At 48.4% G+C, this 16,632-nt stretch overlaps 2 protein-coding genes across 2 annotated transcripts; one reads left to right on the forward strand and one right to left on the reverse strand.

Moving 5' to 3' along the window:
- Nucleotides 1-846: 846 nt before the first annotated feature.
- Nucleotides 847-5,154, forward strand: LOC104296324 (uncharacterized). The gene is made up of 4 exons (XM_009896112.2): nt 847-1,071; nt 2,042-2,143; nt 3,656-3,767; nt 5,050-5,154. The coding sequence occupies exons 1-4, from the start codon at nt 926-928 to the stop codon at nt 5,152-5,154; spliced, it is 465 nt and encodes a 154-aa protein (XP_009894414.2). The 5' UTR covers nt 847-925.
- Nucleotides 5,155-10,850: 5,696 nt separating this feature from the next.
- On the reverse strand, nt 10,851-13,291 carry MCAT (malonyl-CoA-acyl carrier protein transacylase). Its single transcript, XM_054173926.1, has 4 exons — nt 12,647-13,291; nt 12,348-12,435; nt 11,845-12,062; nt 10,851-11,546 (listed from the first exon to the last, which is right to left on the reverse strand). Exons 1-4 carry the CDS (start codon nt 13,088-13,090, stop codon nt 11,124-11,126), a joined length of 1,173 nt encoding a protein of 390 aa, XP_054029901.1. The 5' UTR covers nt 13,091-13,291; the 3' UTR covers nt 10,851-11,123.
- Nucleotides 13,292-16,632: the final 3,341 nt, after the last annotated feature.

Genomic DNA, 16,632 nt, shown 5'->3' on the forward strand with positions numbered 1-16,632 from the left:
CACAGCAGATGTCCGAGGGACAGATGGAGCCTTGCCTGCCCAAGAGCGTGTGTGTAGCTTAAAGTAATCCTTGCCCACCGTTCTGATGTCATTGCTCTTGATAAGCCAGATAAAAATTGTAAAGGCTAGAAAAACCTCATCTCTGGTCTGAGCTCTGCTACTGCTGCACTGAACCTCTTTTGTGTTTTTAGGGAAGTGTTAGCCAAATACTGGGAGTATTGGAGATGCACCATTTGTGCCTGCTAAGTTTTGCCATTTATCTTGCTGAGAAGAGGACCAGCTCCTGTGAAATGCTTGTGCTAGAGCTTGGCTACTAGTTGTGAATAACTCTCTCATTTTACAAGCAGGCAGCTCTATTGATTTTTAGTGGCTCCTGCTGTCTGCTCTTCCATTTGGAAAGCTATAAAGCTGTTTAAATTTTTGCTGTTTTCACTCTCTATTGCTGAGCTGCTTGTAGTTTGCACAGTGGCACTCCTGAAGCTGAAGATGCATAAACTCAGACCAAAATTAAGGATGTAGTAAAACCTGTTAGAGTTGTCTGGTTTAGGTACTTGGCTGATAGGGGATCTCCATTGGTTGGAATGATTTAATGATTTAAGTCACTGCAAACAGCACAGAAAAACATCTTGTACTAATGGAAACTGCTGAGAAACTATACTTACCTACACCAGCTATATTTATCTGGATGGTTCAATTTATAGGCTGTTTGGAGCCAATGTGAACCTGCAGCCATCTAAATATTGCATGTTTGATTTGCTGTACATCTGTTGGGTGACTGAAACTTTCCTTTGCTCTCAAAATAGTTATCTTTGCAGTGCTCACATTCTGATTGGAGAAGTAAAAAAGGTAAGTTTAAGAAGGGTTTCAGCAATTTCCACTAAACTGGAAAGACCTTGTATTACAGGAAGCCACAGGGTTCTCATTCATGACTCATTGCAGAATGTCTCAAACAAGGAGAATCCCCGGGCACTTTGTCTTCTCCAGCTACCCCAATGGAGCACCAGAAGAGGAAACCTACAGTGAGCTCCAAACAATTCCAGATACCACACAGCAAATGGAGTTTAATATCAGGTATCATGCTACATTCATACTCCTAAAGTCTCCTTTCCAGGAGACTTTGATAAGCCAAAGAATCATAGTGGATACTACTAGAAATGGAATAGATGCAAGTGTAGATAACCTGTAGTGCTTAAGGCTGCCTATGCAAGATTATGCTGCATTAAATGCCTGTAAGCTTTCATCCTGCACTGGGTCACAAATGTGGCTCTTCATTAGAAACCCACCTGTTGCAGCAAGCAGCTGAGGAAGCCATTTTTACCTAATTCTCTAGGCGCCTCTCACAACAAACTGGTAGTGCTGCTTTGGGTTTTTCTTAATCCCATACATATATTTTTTCCAGTTCAAGAGTCAGGGGCTGACTTCCTTCCCATCTGTGAAGTAGTTTTTTTTCCAGCTCTTGAGGTCGCTCTGCTGTTGGGCAGCTCTCCTAAACAGATCTCAGCAGAAATGCAAGTTACAGTAAAAATGCAGTGTCATATTACCAACAAAAAAATGAACATTAAAATGGGTGTCTGAGAGGAACAGTTGTTGGCATCAGCATGTTCCACAGACACTGTAGTTCAAGGTCTTGCTGCATACCTGAAGACCTCCCTAAAGGCTCATACCCTGGTACCACCCGTTAGCTGGAGACCTGTGCTGCCCAATGGAGTAAAGCTGTTGGATGACAAAGCCACTGCTTATGTAAGATGAAATGTTTTGAAAGGTCCAACGTGAAAGCTGTTTTAGTAGTTTGACTGGGGGGGGAAAGAAACCAACCCAAACCAGAATTCCAAAGCCTTTGTATAAGAAAATAAACACCCCAACCTATTTTTAAGTTACAAATACGCAGCTTTTCATGCAAACGCAAAGCGCTCCTGTGCCTTGGCATTTTGCTTTTACATGCCCAGCTTAGTCCAACTGTGCTTGACATTTGCAGAGTGCTTGTCAGAGAATTGCTGTTGCAATATTTGCCTCTAATGTGCACATCCCCAATGCCTCACAGCTCAGCTACCCAGGTTGGCCATCAGCTGGCCCTGATTGGGGATGAATTTAACAGGATTTACCACAGCAAGTTTGAAGACACACTGCTTCACCTGGCACATAGGTGAGTTACCCTAATGACACTGCCAGTCTTCAGATCCACTTGAAAATCGTGCCAGATAGAGCAGTATTTTGTTAGATAAACAACATTTCCATATACAAAGTAACAGCATCTAGTCCATAGGGCTGGAATAGATGACCTTCAAAGATCCCTTCCAACCCAAAACGTTCTATGACTGATGCTGCAGCTTGTTTTACAAGGAGGAGTTTTGTCATGAAAATTGTCTCCACAAACTGCAGCCATTTGCAATCAAAAGACTTAAATGGTATTTAAAATTTCACAGTAGCACAGCACTTTTCCAGGTTACAGTGGCTTTAAGCACAACCGAAGGAGAAGGTCTGCAGCCTAATAAATGTGGTGTTCCAGAGATCAGCATGCTGCTGCATGCCAAGTAACCCATCCATGCACGTAGAAGAAAACGTGGCTAGACTTGTTTGAATTGCCTTTTATCTGCTGTCAGCTGACAGGCTTGTATTAACTGACATGCAATAATGTAAAGATGTAATCTGTGCCTGAACCCCCAAGTACTCACATGTGGTTCTACCTCCTCTTGCTTCAGAGAGAGGATGGTCACTTACTGCAGACTCACACAGAATGCAATTTCATGACAGCTGTGTTCCTGGACATAGCATATAGAATACATACATAGAATAAACCAGGTTGGAAGAGACCTTCAAGATCATCGTGTCCAACCCATCAACCAATCCAACACCACCTAAACAACTAACCCGTGGCACCAAGCACCCTGTCACGTCTCCTCCTGAACACCTCCACTGATGGTGACTCCACCACCTCCCCAGGCAGCCCATTCCAATGGGCAATCACTCTCTCTGTATAGAGCTTCCTAACATCCAGCCTAAACCTCCCCTGGCACAGCCTGAGACTGTGTCCTCTTGTTCTGGTGCTGGTGGCCTGGGAGAAGAGACCAACCTCTGCCTGTCTACAGCCTCCCTTCAGGTAGTTGTAGAGAGCAGTAAGGTCACCCCTGAGCCTCCTCTTCTCCAGGCTAAGCAACCCCAGCTCCCTCAGCCTCTCCTCACAGGGCTGTGTTCCAAACCCCTCACCAACTTTGTTGCCCTTCTCTGGACTTGTTCCAGCAAGTCAACCTCCTTCCTAAACTGAGTCATGTAACTTCCACCTCAGAAGAGCTGGATTCAGGCTGCAGAGACCCTGTGGGATTGCTGTGTCAGTCTTGTACTGCTGCCCCAAACTGATTAGAGATCAACAGCTCTTGTTGGGTTCTGCTGTTCCAAGTTTGAAGCAAAAAGTAAAGGCACAAGATGGCCATCCAGGAGCTCTGCTGCATGTTTCCTTGTGCAATGTTACTGATCAATTAACTCTGAAACCAAATTATCTTTAGCTTTCAAAGTCCTACTGAGCTGTCAGGTCTTCTTCCTAGCTATTTTAGAGAAATACACATGTACCTATGCACTGGTTTCCTTTTGTAGGTGTTAACACCTTGCTATTTTATACCCCCCCTTCCCTTTTTCTTCTTCTATCTGTTTACATCATCAGGGTTGCTATCAGTGTTTTCCGGACATGGAGTAATGTTAGAAGTGTAATAAGCACCTGTGGAAATACTTTGAATACCAACTGGACCAAGAGGATCACTGGTTATGGAAGCTGGGTATGCTCTCTCCCTTTTTCTCCCACCTTTTTGGTGACAAGTAGGCCACCTGCTTGCAACACCTAACTCCCGTGTGTCAATGAGTAAAGCTGGCTTTTGCTTTGGGTTTATTCCTGTGTTGGTGCCTCCCCCCATCCCCCTTCCTCCCCAACCTCTCCCACTGCCCCATCTTTTTAAGCTGTGTGATGGGTTGAGGCAGACCCCTCCCCACCATGGGCAAAAATGAGACTCAGACAAACGGATTGCAGAAGTGGTGGAAAGTGTAAATGGAAAGCGGTGAATGTGTACAGAGCCAGAAGCACAGTGACAAAAGAGATCCCAAGGCACACCCAGAAACACCCCATCCCCACCTGAGGGTACACCCAAGACCCCCAGGGCTCTTTCTTCCTCCCCCACAGCTAATCTCAGCTGGCCAGATCTGAGCCTGCCCATCCCCCTGCCCTCAGGCCTAGCCAGGCCCAAAATGCCAGGAGACACCCCCCCAAGTTACCAGGTGGTGGCGAGGGAAGAAAAGAAGTGCCAGGACCCCTGCTAGGATCTTATAAGGGAGCAGGGTATTATGGGATGAAATACCTGGCTTCCTGTGCCCACCCACTGGGCTGGACTCCTTCGGGACACAGGATGCGTCCCTCATATGAACACAGCAGAGGGCACCCAGCCCAAACTGCTACAAGCTGTAATTCCTCATTTAAATACAGAGCCTGCCATAGGTGTGCAAACAGCTGCCCAAGTCCCATACAGAGCCTGCCATAGGTGTGCAAACAGCTGCCCAAGTCCCATACAGAGCCTGCCATAGGTGTGCAAACAGCTGCCCAAGTCCCATACAGAGCCTGCCATAGGTGTGCAAACAGCTGCCCAAGTCCCATACAGAGCCTGCCATAGGTGTGCAAACAGCTGCCCAAGTCCCATACAGAGCCTGCCATAGGTGTACAAACAGCTGCCCAAGTCCCAGACAGCTCACAGGGGTTCCATAGAGAGGCAATGCATCTCTCACTTTTAAGAAGCTGTGAGGGGCTAGTGGTCTAGTCTAGCCTAGCTCTGCTACCAGTGCTGTTACACTCTGTTTACCCTGGAGAAAAGAGAAGTATTTAGAAGCTGGATAGGACCCCTCCACTGCAGCAGTTCACAGGAACTACCAGCAAAACTAGACCCACCTTTCTGCAGGGCTGGACTGTAGCCTCTATTTCGCACTGGCCTCGTACGCAAGCATTCCTGTTAGCTTTTAGGCACCACCTTTTTACAGCTAGTCCTTTCTAATCACCTGCCCTTTTCTTCCCCACAGATTTGCAGGCTTTCTTCCAGGTGCATCTGCCAGAAGCTGGTGCCTGCAGCCTTGCTTGCCGTTGTGATCTTTTGGTGGGCCATGACTTACGGACTGCAGAATTAACACACAGAGAGCGACGAGAGGAGGTCATTGCTGGACTCTGACCAGTTATCATTAGCACCCAGGTGGTGGCAGCTGGTTTGTGTTTCAAATTTACACTGCTAAAAATCTCTTTTATATTTAAAACCTAGGCTAGTGCTGGGTCACTGCTGTTTCATACTTTTTTTTAAAAGGAAAAAACCAAACAAAAAATGTTTAAAATGAGGAGGTTGTTGCTGGCTGACTGCCTGACTTGCGCGTGTTGAGTGTGACTCCGGGCCCTCAGAAAGTCTGGCTTTCATTTGTCCTTGTTTAAATGCAATATAAAATGTCTGTTTCATATAAACCAGTGTCTTAAAGGAGACTCTGGGCAGGGGAAAGGCATGCTGGACAGCCTTTGTATTTTAAAACCAGGACACTTTTTTAAAAGGACAATTAAAGTGCTGATTCAAAGGTTGCGCAGTGTTATCTGCTTTGTTTGCCAGGAGGGTGCTGCCACACCTGAATTGCAGCATCTTGGCTTGTGCATTTTACCAAGACTACAGGACAGGCTTTATAGATCAGTGCTGGGCCTCATGCTCTTTAACATCTTCATTGATGATCTGGATGAGGGCATTGAGTCCATCATCAGTAAATGTGCAGATGACACCAAGCTGGGGGCAGGAGTTGATCTGCTGGAGGGTGGAGAGGCTCTGCAGAGGGACCTGGACAGGCTGGACAGAGGCCAAGGGCAGGAGATTGAACACATCCAAGTGCCGGGTTCTGCACATTGGCCACAGCAACCCCATGCAGAGCTACAGGCTGGGGTCAGAGTGGCTGGAGAGCAGCCAGGCAGAGAGGGACCTGGGGGTGGTGGTGGATGGTAGGCTGAACATGAGCCTGCAGTGTGCCCAGGTGGCCAAGGGGGCCAATAGCATCCAGGGCTGAATCAGGAACAGTGTGGCCAGCAGGAGCAGGGAGGTCATTCTGCCCCTGTACACTGCAGTGGTTAGGCCACACCTCGAGTCCTGTGTCCAGTTCTGGGCCCCTCAGTTTAGGAAGGAGGTTGACTTGCTGGAACGAGCCCAGAGAAGGGCAACAAAGTTGGTGAGGGGCTTGGAACACAACCCTGTGAGGAGAGGGTGAGGGAGCTGGGGTGGCTTAGCCTGGAGGAGACTCAGGGGTGACCTTATTGCTCTCTAAAACTACCTGAAGGGAAATTGTAGACAGGCAGAGGTTGGTCTCTTCTCCCAGGCAACCAGCACCAGAACAAGAGGACACAGTCTCAGGCTGTGCCAGGGGAGGTTTAGGCTGGAGGTTAGGAAGAAGTTCTAGAGAGAGAGAGTGATTGCCCATTGGAATGGGCTGCGTGGGGAGGTGGTGGAGTCACCATCATTGGAGGTGTTCAGGAGGAGACTTGATGGGGTGCTTGGTGCCATGAGTTAGTTGATTAGGTGGTGTTGGATGATAGGTTGGACACGATGATCTTGAAGGTCTCTTCCAACCTGGTTTGGTCTAGTCTATTCTATTCTATATCTGGGTACATCTTCCTTACCCTTTGCTGTTGAAACGCTTTTTCAGTGTATGTAGTTACAGTCTCTCAGCAAGAGAAAACAAAAGTGCATTTCTGTGCTTTGGGTATTCCCCTCAGCAGAAGTGATACCTGTTTCCCTCCTAGTCACAGTATTACAGTATCACCAAGGTTGGAAGAGACCTCAAAGACCATCAAGTCCAAACTGTCACCACAGACCTCACAACTAGACCATGGCACCAAGTGCCACATCCAATCCCCTCTTGAACACCTCCAGGGATGGTGACTCCACCACCTCCCTGGGCAGCACATCCCAATGACGAATTACTTGCTCAGTGAAGAACTTTCTTCTCACCTCCAGCCTAAACTTCCCCTGGCACAGCTTGAGACTGTGTCCCCTTGTTCTGGTGCTGGTTGCTAGAGAGAAGAGACCAACTCCCTCCTGGCTGAAACCACCCTCAGGTAGTTGTAGAGAGCAATGAGGTCTCCCCTGAGCCTTCTCTTCTCCAGGCTAAACAACCCCAGCTCCCTCAGCCTCTCCTCACAGGGCTGTGCTCAAGGCCTCTCCCCAGCCTTGTTGCCCTTCTCTGGACACCTTCAAGTGTCTCAATGTCCTTCCTAAACTGAGGGGCCCAGAACTGGACACAGGACTCAAGATGTGGCCTAAGCAGTACAGAGTCCAGGGGCACAATGACTTCCCTGCTCCTGCTGGCCACACTATTCTTGATGCAGGCCAGGATGCCACTGGCCTTCTTGGCCACCTGGGCACACTGCTGGCTCATGTTTAGGTGGCTGTCAATCAGCACCCCCAGGTCCCTTTCTGTCAGTGAACACAGTTCTGAAACAGGAAAAATACAGTATTTAATGGCCTACTGGTTTAAACACTCACCTGACAGGTTGGAGTTTCAAGTTCAAGTCCCTGCTTTAAATCAGACAAGAAATCTGAACAAGTCTTTGCTTCAGTGGAGACAAATACCAAAGTCATGTTTTAAGTGGGTTGAGGAATGTGTTTCCTTTCTTTCTTGAATGGTGCCCAATCCCATAATGATCCTAACCATCCATGTCAAGGAAAGAAATAAATGGCTCAACTAAGAGTATTTAATTCAACCATGTCATGTTAAATGACTTTGAAATGGTCTTGATCAACTTGAAATGCAGAGCAAAAAGAAAGCATGGAAAGAAGATAGGTGGAGGGTGATGACTCCAATGTATCCCCATGGTTCAGGCAGCAGTATTCCAGAGTAACCTTAAGGTGCCCTTGAGCTGATCTACCCTTGAGCAACAGCTATGCACCTTGACTCCTCTGTTTAACTCTGTAACAGCAGTGCAATAGAAATTGTGTTATTATTTAGGGAAGGGTAAAAATTCCCATCAAGAGGATCTAACAAACAATCTATGCATGTGTAATAGAAGTACCAGCTGCCAAAAAATTGCTTCTTCACAGCTGAATCACTTTAACACTGCAAAATAATTTCAGTTATTTCTAGATAAGTCATCTTTATGCACAGGAAAGCAATGATAAAGAGGAGACTGCTGCACTACCTATACCACCCAAGAGCTGTGTGGGATGACTCTGCTTTTTCACACTCTTGCAATCAGTAATGTAACTTTTGGAATCACAAGAGAGGGGAAAGTTACCTCCCTAGCATGTATGAAGCAAAAAACCAGTCCCAAGGTATATGAAGTGCTCTCACACCAATGAAGCAAGCGAAACACAAAGCAAAGAGCATCTTCAACAAGAATTGGTGCAACTGGAGTACCACAGTGAGCAGCATTACCAGGCTCCCCGGGCTCCCCTCTCATCTGTGGAGCTGAGCAAAGAGCCTCTTAGCTATGGTTCTGCACTGTGACTCAGGAGATCCAGATTTAATTACAGTGTGGGTCTGGGTTTTTTTTCTTTGCACTGTACACTTCCTTGTGTGACAGGTTACAGCACTTGGAGGTTTTCCACATCCTGTTGCTCCTTGTTCCTAGGTGAAGGAACTACACCAACTTCTCACCTCTTAAACACTCAAAGCGTGCAACAAAGTGAAAGGGAGAAAACAAAAATAATCATCATGTATTTATGGTAAGAGCAATGCAAACAGAAAACAGGACTCCAAAGTGTCCCCAAAGCCACTTAAGTATTCTTAAAAGTCCAGAAACTACAAAGAATGCTGCTAAAACAAAAAATCAGTGCCATCAACATGCCAGCTACCATAACAGCTGGTTTCAGAGTCACTAACATTGTGTTTGCTCTTACAAAATGCAGGCAGAAACTTCTAACACAGCACATAATTCAGTGTTTAATAACGTGCATGGGGTTTAGTTGAGGTATTCTAACCACCTAGTGAGAACTTTGGCATGCTTTACTGAGTAATTAACACCTGACCTGTAACACAAGAACCTTCACTCAACTGTTTTTCTTCACAGCAATCCCAGCCCTTAACTGGCAGCCTCTAACAGCCCAAGAGCTGACAAATTCTTCTGTGTAACAGGTAACATTTACACGTGCCAAAGCTGGCCTTTGTACTGGAAAGGTAGGCTCAGCTGCCAGGTTTGATTCACAGAAGAACCCATACTGGAGGCTACCATTTTGAAATTCAGTGTCCCTTTCAGGAATGTGGCATTAGGAAACGGTTAATACTGCAACTGGAAGTTATTCTGCATTCCATGATACATACAGAATCACCTCTAAGACTGAGTCCAACCATTATCTAACTCTGCCAAGTCTCTGGACTTGCTCCAGGACCTCAGTGTCTGTCTTGTAGTGAGGGCCCAAAACTGAACACAGTACTCACTCATCAGTGATGAGTACAGGCAGTGAATCAGTTCCCTGGTCCTGCTGGCCACACTGCTCCTGATATAGGCCAGGATGCTGTTGGCCACCTTAGTCACCTGGGCACACACGTGCTCATCTTCAGCTGGCTGTCAATTAACAGCCCCAGGTCGTCTCCTGCTGGGTAGCTTTCCAGCCATTCTTCCCCAAGCTTGTAACATTCAGGAGGTTGTTGTGACCCAAGTGCAGGACCCAGCACTTGGCCTTGTTCAATCTTATACATGATCCCCTAGCAAATAATGTCCTCTCATATTTCCTCTTAAGCTTTCAGTACCCCTTACACACAAAAAGCAAACAAAGCAAGCATTTTCTGTACACTCTGTAGGTATCTTGCCCAGGCAGCAGGACATTTAACATGATTGTACCTACTCTGATGAGCCACAGGCTGGTTACAGAAGAGAAACCTATGTGTCAGACACTAAAGCCATTCTGAGTGCCACCTACAGTACTGCAGGCACTGAGAAGTGGTGACAGAGGCAGTGTGTGCACCTGCAGGCAGGCAGCCCTGGCACCTGTCCCCCAGCCCTCACCCATCCAATCACTGCTGGTGCCAACAAGGGAACTGGGAAGCTCTTTCCAGGAGGGCTCAGGACAACCTACTAGTCTCCAGCTCATCTAGTTTTGGAATACGCACAAGCTGGCAAAAGTCAAAACCACAGAGACACAAAATACCAGCAGCATTCAAATCCTCTTCCCCAGCACTCTGTTACCACAGGGTTCACCCTAGATGAAGGCTGCCCCAAGAAGACTTTGCCACAGTTTCCAGCACTGCTGTTACTTGCTCCCAACGAGAAAATTCATTTCAGCCTGCACAGCCTCAGAGGCTTGGCCAGGGAGGCAAAAGCCCTGCCCCTGTGGGGAGGCTGGGAACGTTGAGAAGCTTTCTCATTCAGTGCAACATTTATTCTTCTGTGTGACTTAGCACAAGCAGCACAGCACTGGACAAACGGAGAAAAATTACTTCCACATGTGGACTACAGGGGAATCAATCATGCACTCCACAGCAGCAGATGTATCAAGAAAAGCTTTATAGGTTATTGAGGGTTTAGACTGTAAAAACGTTGTGTTCCTAATAACAGCCTTACCTGGCTGCTACTTGGCAATACAGGCACAAAATCAGTGACTGTTACACAGGTGAATGTCCCACAAGTCAGCTGTTAGAACACAAGCTTATCAACACACCAAGAGTTGTACCAACTGGAGAGCTTCTCCAAACGTGCCCTTGAAGCCCAGCACAGAAGCCTCCACAACCCAAAGCAAACAGCTTCATTCTAGTCCTGTATCCACACAGAAGACCCTTGCATCAGACTGCCAAAGCTACTTACTTCAACTTGAAACAACCCCCAAACCCCCAAAGATTTTCTTTTGAAGAACAGAAAACATTAAAAAAAAAAGGGAGGGAAAGTTGTTTGCAGGATTGAGGCCAAACACGTGGGGATTTGGCATGTTTATTGGCAGTCTTTGCAGTCCCAACAGACAGGGAAGCCAAACTTTCCTCTCCCCCTCCACACCTGAAGCGCACAAGGAAGGAAAAAGTTCATTGAGATTACTCACACAGTGCTCTTCTCATCACAAAACGCCACAAGTGTTTAAGGCTCCCTCTTTTGGGAGCACTCTTTAAGACAGAAAAAGAACAAGTTGCATGGATTTTCCTCAAAAGGCTGCTCAGGCATCTCTTGTTTCCTCATCTTCCAAAGTATCTACATGGGTATATTGTTTCCAGGCCTTTAAATTACACTTTTTGAGAACAGCTCCTAGTTGCTTCCCGGGCCCCACTTCGTATGTGTAAGGAAATTCTGTTCCTTGCCTTCTTGCATACACAGAATGCATGGTCTGTTCCCACAGCACAGGTGAAACCACCTGCTTCACTAACAGCTTCTGAATGTGCTTTGAGTGCATGTACTTTTTGCCATCAACATTGGAATAGACACAGACCAGTGGTTTCTGAATCTCAATCGATTTTAGGACTTCAGCCAATGGCTCTACTGCTGGTTCCATAAGTCTGGTATGGAAAGCCCCACTGACTGGAAGCATTTTTGCACGCGTAAAATAATATTTTCTGGCATTCTCCTGCAAAAATTCCAAGGCCTATAAAAGAGAGAGAAAAGTGAGAATCTGCACAACCAAAGGTGTACTCAGTCACCCCACAAGAACCACCTCATCAGCCTCAGCGTGATAAAGGGATTCCTCTGCCTACCCAACAACTGAGTAGATGCTAGGAAAAAAAAACCAAAACCCCAAACAAACAGCAACCCACAGATCAAATATTTCAGTCTGGCCAAACTAAGGCCATACACAACTCCCATGCAGCAGTACAAAGTACAAGCTTTCAAAAGTGAAATTTTAAACGGAACTGTTTAACTGGACAGTTATTCTGAAGCAATACCTGTAAGTGTCCTGCAATGACTCTGCTGTCTGGAAACAAATAGTTTGCAATCTGACACACGGGGTTTTCTATACCCAGGGATTCACAGTGTTTACGGGCTTCCAAGCAGGCAAATTTGTAATTTGCCTCTCGCCGACCGATAACCGACAGCATTCCGCTGGGGACGGCCTCCGACGCCTTTTGCATGGCTTCGGCGCGCACTTTCACCGCGTACAGCGCTAAGGAGAGAAACAGAAACGCTGGGTAAAGATAAGCCTCCAGAGCTCCCGAAAGGCGCCTCGCTTCTGCACGCAAAAAAGGGCGGCTATTTACTCTCGTGATATGTCAATGCTTTTAATGCTGTATTACATATATTAAAGTGAACAGTGGAAGTAAAATTTAACCTCTAATTAAAAAAAAAATAAAAAGGCGGGAGGGACGCAGTGGCAAGAGGCAATGCTTTGGAAGAAGCATGGGGTGGGGGGATCCCGCTAAGGGAGGGGCTCAGCTCGTTCCCCGGGCACCTTCGGCAAAACCCAGGGCTCCAGCGAAGACCAGCGCCGCGAACTCTCCCACGCTGTACCCCGCCGCCGCCACGCACCTCTCCACCACCTGCAGGGAGACAGACCCGAAGCCAAACATCAGACGCCTCCCAACGTGCCGCCGAGCCCGTCTCGCCGTCTCCCTCTTCCACCCCACCACCTCCGGGGACCGCCGAGGCCATGTGAGAACGGTGTCACAGCCTCCCGGCGGGACCACAGCCCCAGGCGGCCGCCCGACCCGGCCTCCACCTCCATATTCCCCGCCGCGGCTCCCCCCTCACTTTAGGCTGCTGGTGGTTGAGCTTCTCCACGGCGGCCAGGGAGGCGACGAATACGGCGGGCTGGCAGTGCTGGGTGCGGTCCAGCTCGTCCCGCGGCCCCTCCAGGCAGAGGGAGAGCAGGTCGTAACCCAGCACCTTCTCGGCCAGGCGGTACATGTCCCGCACGCCGGGGTACCGCAGCAGCCCGCGGCCCATCCCCACGAACTGGCTGCCCTGCCCGGGGAAGAGCAGCACCGTGCCCTCCTGGGGAGACGGTCGCTCCCCCATCGCCGCCGCCGCGCCCTGCTCCTCGGCCTCCACCGAACTCTGCAACAAGTCGCTCAGGGTCGCCGCCTGGTCCCCACCGCCGATGCGGGAGCTGCCCCACCGCCGCGGTACGTCGCGGAGGCCGCCGCGCCCGCTGCAGCCACCAAGCCGCCATGTCGCCGCGGCCCAGCTGCCCATGGCCGCCGCCCGGCCGCCTGCGCCGCCGCGCCCCGCGTTGCCACGGGAACCGGGCGGCCCTCGCTGACAACCGCCCCCGCCCCTACCGCCAGGCTCCGAGAAGGAGGGAAGGAGGGAGCGGGAGGGAGGGACGTCGGTCGGTCGCACGGCCTGTCCCGGCGCTCGCGCCCTAGGCCCGTCCCGCGCCACGCCGCCCCTCCCGCCCGGCGCCGGAGCTCCTCCCTGGGGCGGGCCCGGGGCGGGGCCTACCGCCTCGCGGCACACGAGGCGCGGCGGCGGCGCGGAAGGGAAGGTAACTCTGCGGCCGCTCCGGGACAGCGGGGCCCTCACAGGCTACATCGGGACGGGGCGCGGGGGATGGAAGGAGGCGCCGCCCGACAAGGGTGGGGTCCGCGCTGCCGCCTTTTTCATTGCCGCTGGCGGGAACGAGTCGGTACTGCAGCTTCTGGGCACAGGGGATTCAGCCAGGCAAGCGCGGACTGCTCGCTGCTGCCAGGATTTGGGGGTTTGCTTTGTTTGTTTTGGTTTTTTGGAACGCCAGGAAGCTTATTTTGGTTTCGCATGAGAGTTTCCTACGTGTGCCCTGTGCGCTCGAGTGAGGATCGTTCCAGGCTGCTGTTTTAACTCAAAGTATTTCGTTTCAGCATCACTGTACCTCGCTCAAAACCAGGCGTTTCTCTAAGGCTGAAGGAAAGGATTTGTTGGCTTTTTTTTTTTACTTTGAGCTCTCAAGCAGTGCTTATAAACCGGCACAAAAGGCACTTTACTAACTTGAGTATCTAATGGCAAGGTTATATGTATTTTCAGAAAGTGGAATCTGCCCTGCCGAAGTTGCAGTTGTGCAGCAATAACTTTGCATCACTTAAGGTTATGAAACAGTATCAAGCAGTGAGTCAGACTTCTCATGGGAGACCTCCCTCTCCACGGCTCTCTGCAAGGAAGTTGTAGCGAGGTGAGCGTTGGTCTCCTCCCTGTGTATGACTACAGCCCACTCCATGGCTGCCCGTACGTGTAATGCAAGTGGTAATACTTCTTGTGCTAATATGAGAGGAGATGCCAGGTGGCAAGTTACCGGCTGGGCCAACTGTGTTAGTGCCTCGGTAAGAATTCTGACGGTAACTGCAGCTCTTGTGCTTAGCTTGTGCACAGCTTGTGCACAAGAGCTTTTAGGCATGCTCATTGCCACCTGCCATATGAGCCCCAACAGGACGGGGTGTCTCTTGTAGGCCACTGGGTTAAGAGTTCACTTTATCGGATGCCTGTCGAGCCCTGGAAAGAGTCATAGTTGTAACCTTCAAGTTTGATACTTGTAGATGCAAAGCCTAGGGCAGAGTCTGGTTCCCGCAGACCACCTCAGCAGCCCATGTGACGATGTTGTGGCTGTAAGCACATCTGAGCACTCCCATTTTATCTTTGGCTCACCACAGAGGGTGCAGACCTCTTGTAAACCACTCGAGACTTACCAGTGGTGATACCCCATGAACATCCCACTGCTGTCCAAACATCCCTTGGATGTGATGCTGCCATTATGATTTACTTTGTTCAAAGAGAACAGCTGGCAAGTTTCCAGGCCTGACTCTGTTCAGTGGAAGAAAACCAAACCAAACCCCAAGAGATACTCCGAAAGAAAGAAAGAAAGATACAAAGAGCACTTTCCAGGTGGGTGGACAAAGGAGAAGCAGGCTGGATAGCTATTTGTAAGGAAAGTAGGCAAAGGGATGTTTGGTCTTTAAACTGTGCTGTGTGCAGAGGATTTTATACAAACATTCACCGGTAAAATTAGAAGAGACTGAGCAGTAAATGGCAAATTACCACCTGACAAGAGTTTGTTCTAGTGTAGATTTCTGTTCCCTGCTTAGGAATTTTCCATAAATAATACATTAACTTGCACAGCTTTGTGCTCTGCCATTTTAAACGGAGTGTAGCCTGGGGAGTGAGGCTTGGGGTCTTTAAACCTGATGAGTGCACCTTGAATTACATCCTTAAATACCAGGGTTTTAATTTTTAGTTATAAATACCTATTATAAATATGTAATATATACTTACTTGTTAGAGAATGATATTGTATTTTTATAGTACATATTATTGTTTTTGATTTGTTACTTGAGATTAGATAACAAAGACTAGACTTCTCTTTCGTGGTGGCTGCATTGTGGTCGTTAGTGTTGTGGTTTCCTAGGAATTAAAGCCACAACACGCAGAAATGGTTTATCAGTACGAGTGAAGTATGTGCCCCTGAATTATTCAGACAGCTATCTCAGGAAGAAGCCTTATTTTCTCCAGGGAAAACTTGTATGGTGCCTCTCAAAACTGGGCAAAATTTCATCTGCCCTCCATACACTGTAGAGGATGAGAGGGAGAGTGTATGTCTCGGGACACCTCACCCTTCAAATAGCTTTGTTCACAGCTGTGTCAGTCTACCTGAAAACAGTGGGGCCTGTAAGTCCCAGCGCTGTGTGGGTGAGGTTTTTCCTCTGTGGTTTTAATGCAATAGCTATAATTTAAGCCCCATGTGACTGGGGCACGAAGTTGCACAAGAAAGGGATTAGGCAGAGGTTTTATCAACACAGTGATACAAGAAAATGCAGTGAAAATAGTTTTCTTTCCTCCCTCCCTCCCTCACTCCTTTCCTTCTTCTCTGGGAGTGCCTGGAGAAGAGTCTTACCTGCTTTTTAGAGACTCACTTCAGGCAAAGGAGTGTCTTAGTCAATTTTCCATCAGGCTGAAGCAAGCCACCTCTTCTGTCATGACACACCTAGTCCCACCCATAGCACATCACATCCATTTTTTGGTTTGGGTGCTCAGTGTTTTTTCCAGAAAGAGGAGGACACAGAAGGCTTCTGTCTGTTCCCCCCCCCCCATGTTACAGCACCATAGAGAAATAACCTGCAGAAAGACAGAATCTCATCAGGCAGCAAGTTGTTATATAGGTCTTTTCTTCCCTGCTTTACTGGAACCAGCTTTGGGCAAGTCAGAGGTTTTGAGTACCTAGAAAAATTATTCTAACATTTTTGTGAATGAACTGTCCTGCTGCAGCCCACACTGCATTGCTCAAAACTGTCTGAAGCCAGACTGGGGCTAAAGGGAAAACGGGTGGGATGATGAGGAAAATGTTGCAGGGCAGAGATAAGTAGTGGAAATGGAAACAAACAAGCTAAGAGTGTTTGGGAAGAAGACTTTCAACTGTGGTGGTTCTTAGGGGCAGATAGCTGCTTGGCACTTGGCAGGTATCATCCACAGACATCTGGGTTTCTTCAGTATGGAAATCAGGATGCCAGAATATTGTGCAACCGATCTTACCCTCAAGTGTAGCTGGGATATGATGTGGAGAGTGGCAATTATTTCTAGGTTGTGTAATATAGGTGCAGCTGGGGAGGCTGTTGTGAGGAGTGTTGTGGTTTAACCACAGCCAGCAACCAACCATGACAGAGCTGTTTGCTGAATCCTTCCCTCTGCCATCTGGGATTTCACAGTATCACTAAGGTTGGAAGAGACCTCAAAGATCATCAAGTCCAACCTGTCACCACAGACCTCATGACTAG

The sequence above is a fragment of the Dryobates pubescens genome, chromosome 27 (genome assembly GCF_014839835.1).
Source record: "Dryobates pubescens isolate bDryPub1 chromosome 27, bDryPub1.pri, whole genome shotgun sequence".
In the NCBI taxonomy this organism is placed as follows: Eukaryota; Metazoa; Chordata; class Aves; order Piciformes; family Picidae; genus Dryobates; species Dryobates pubescens.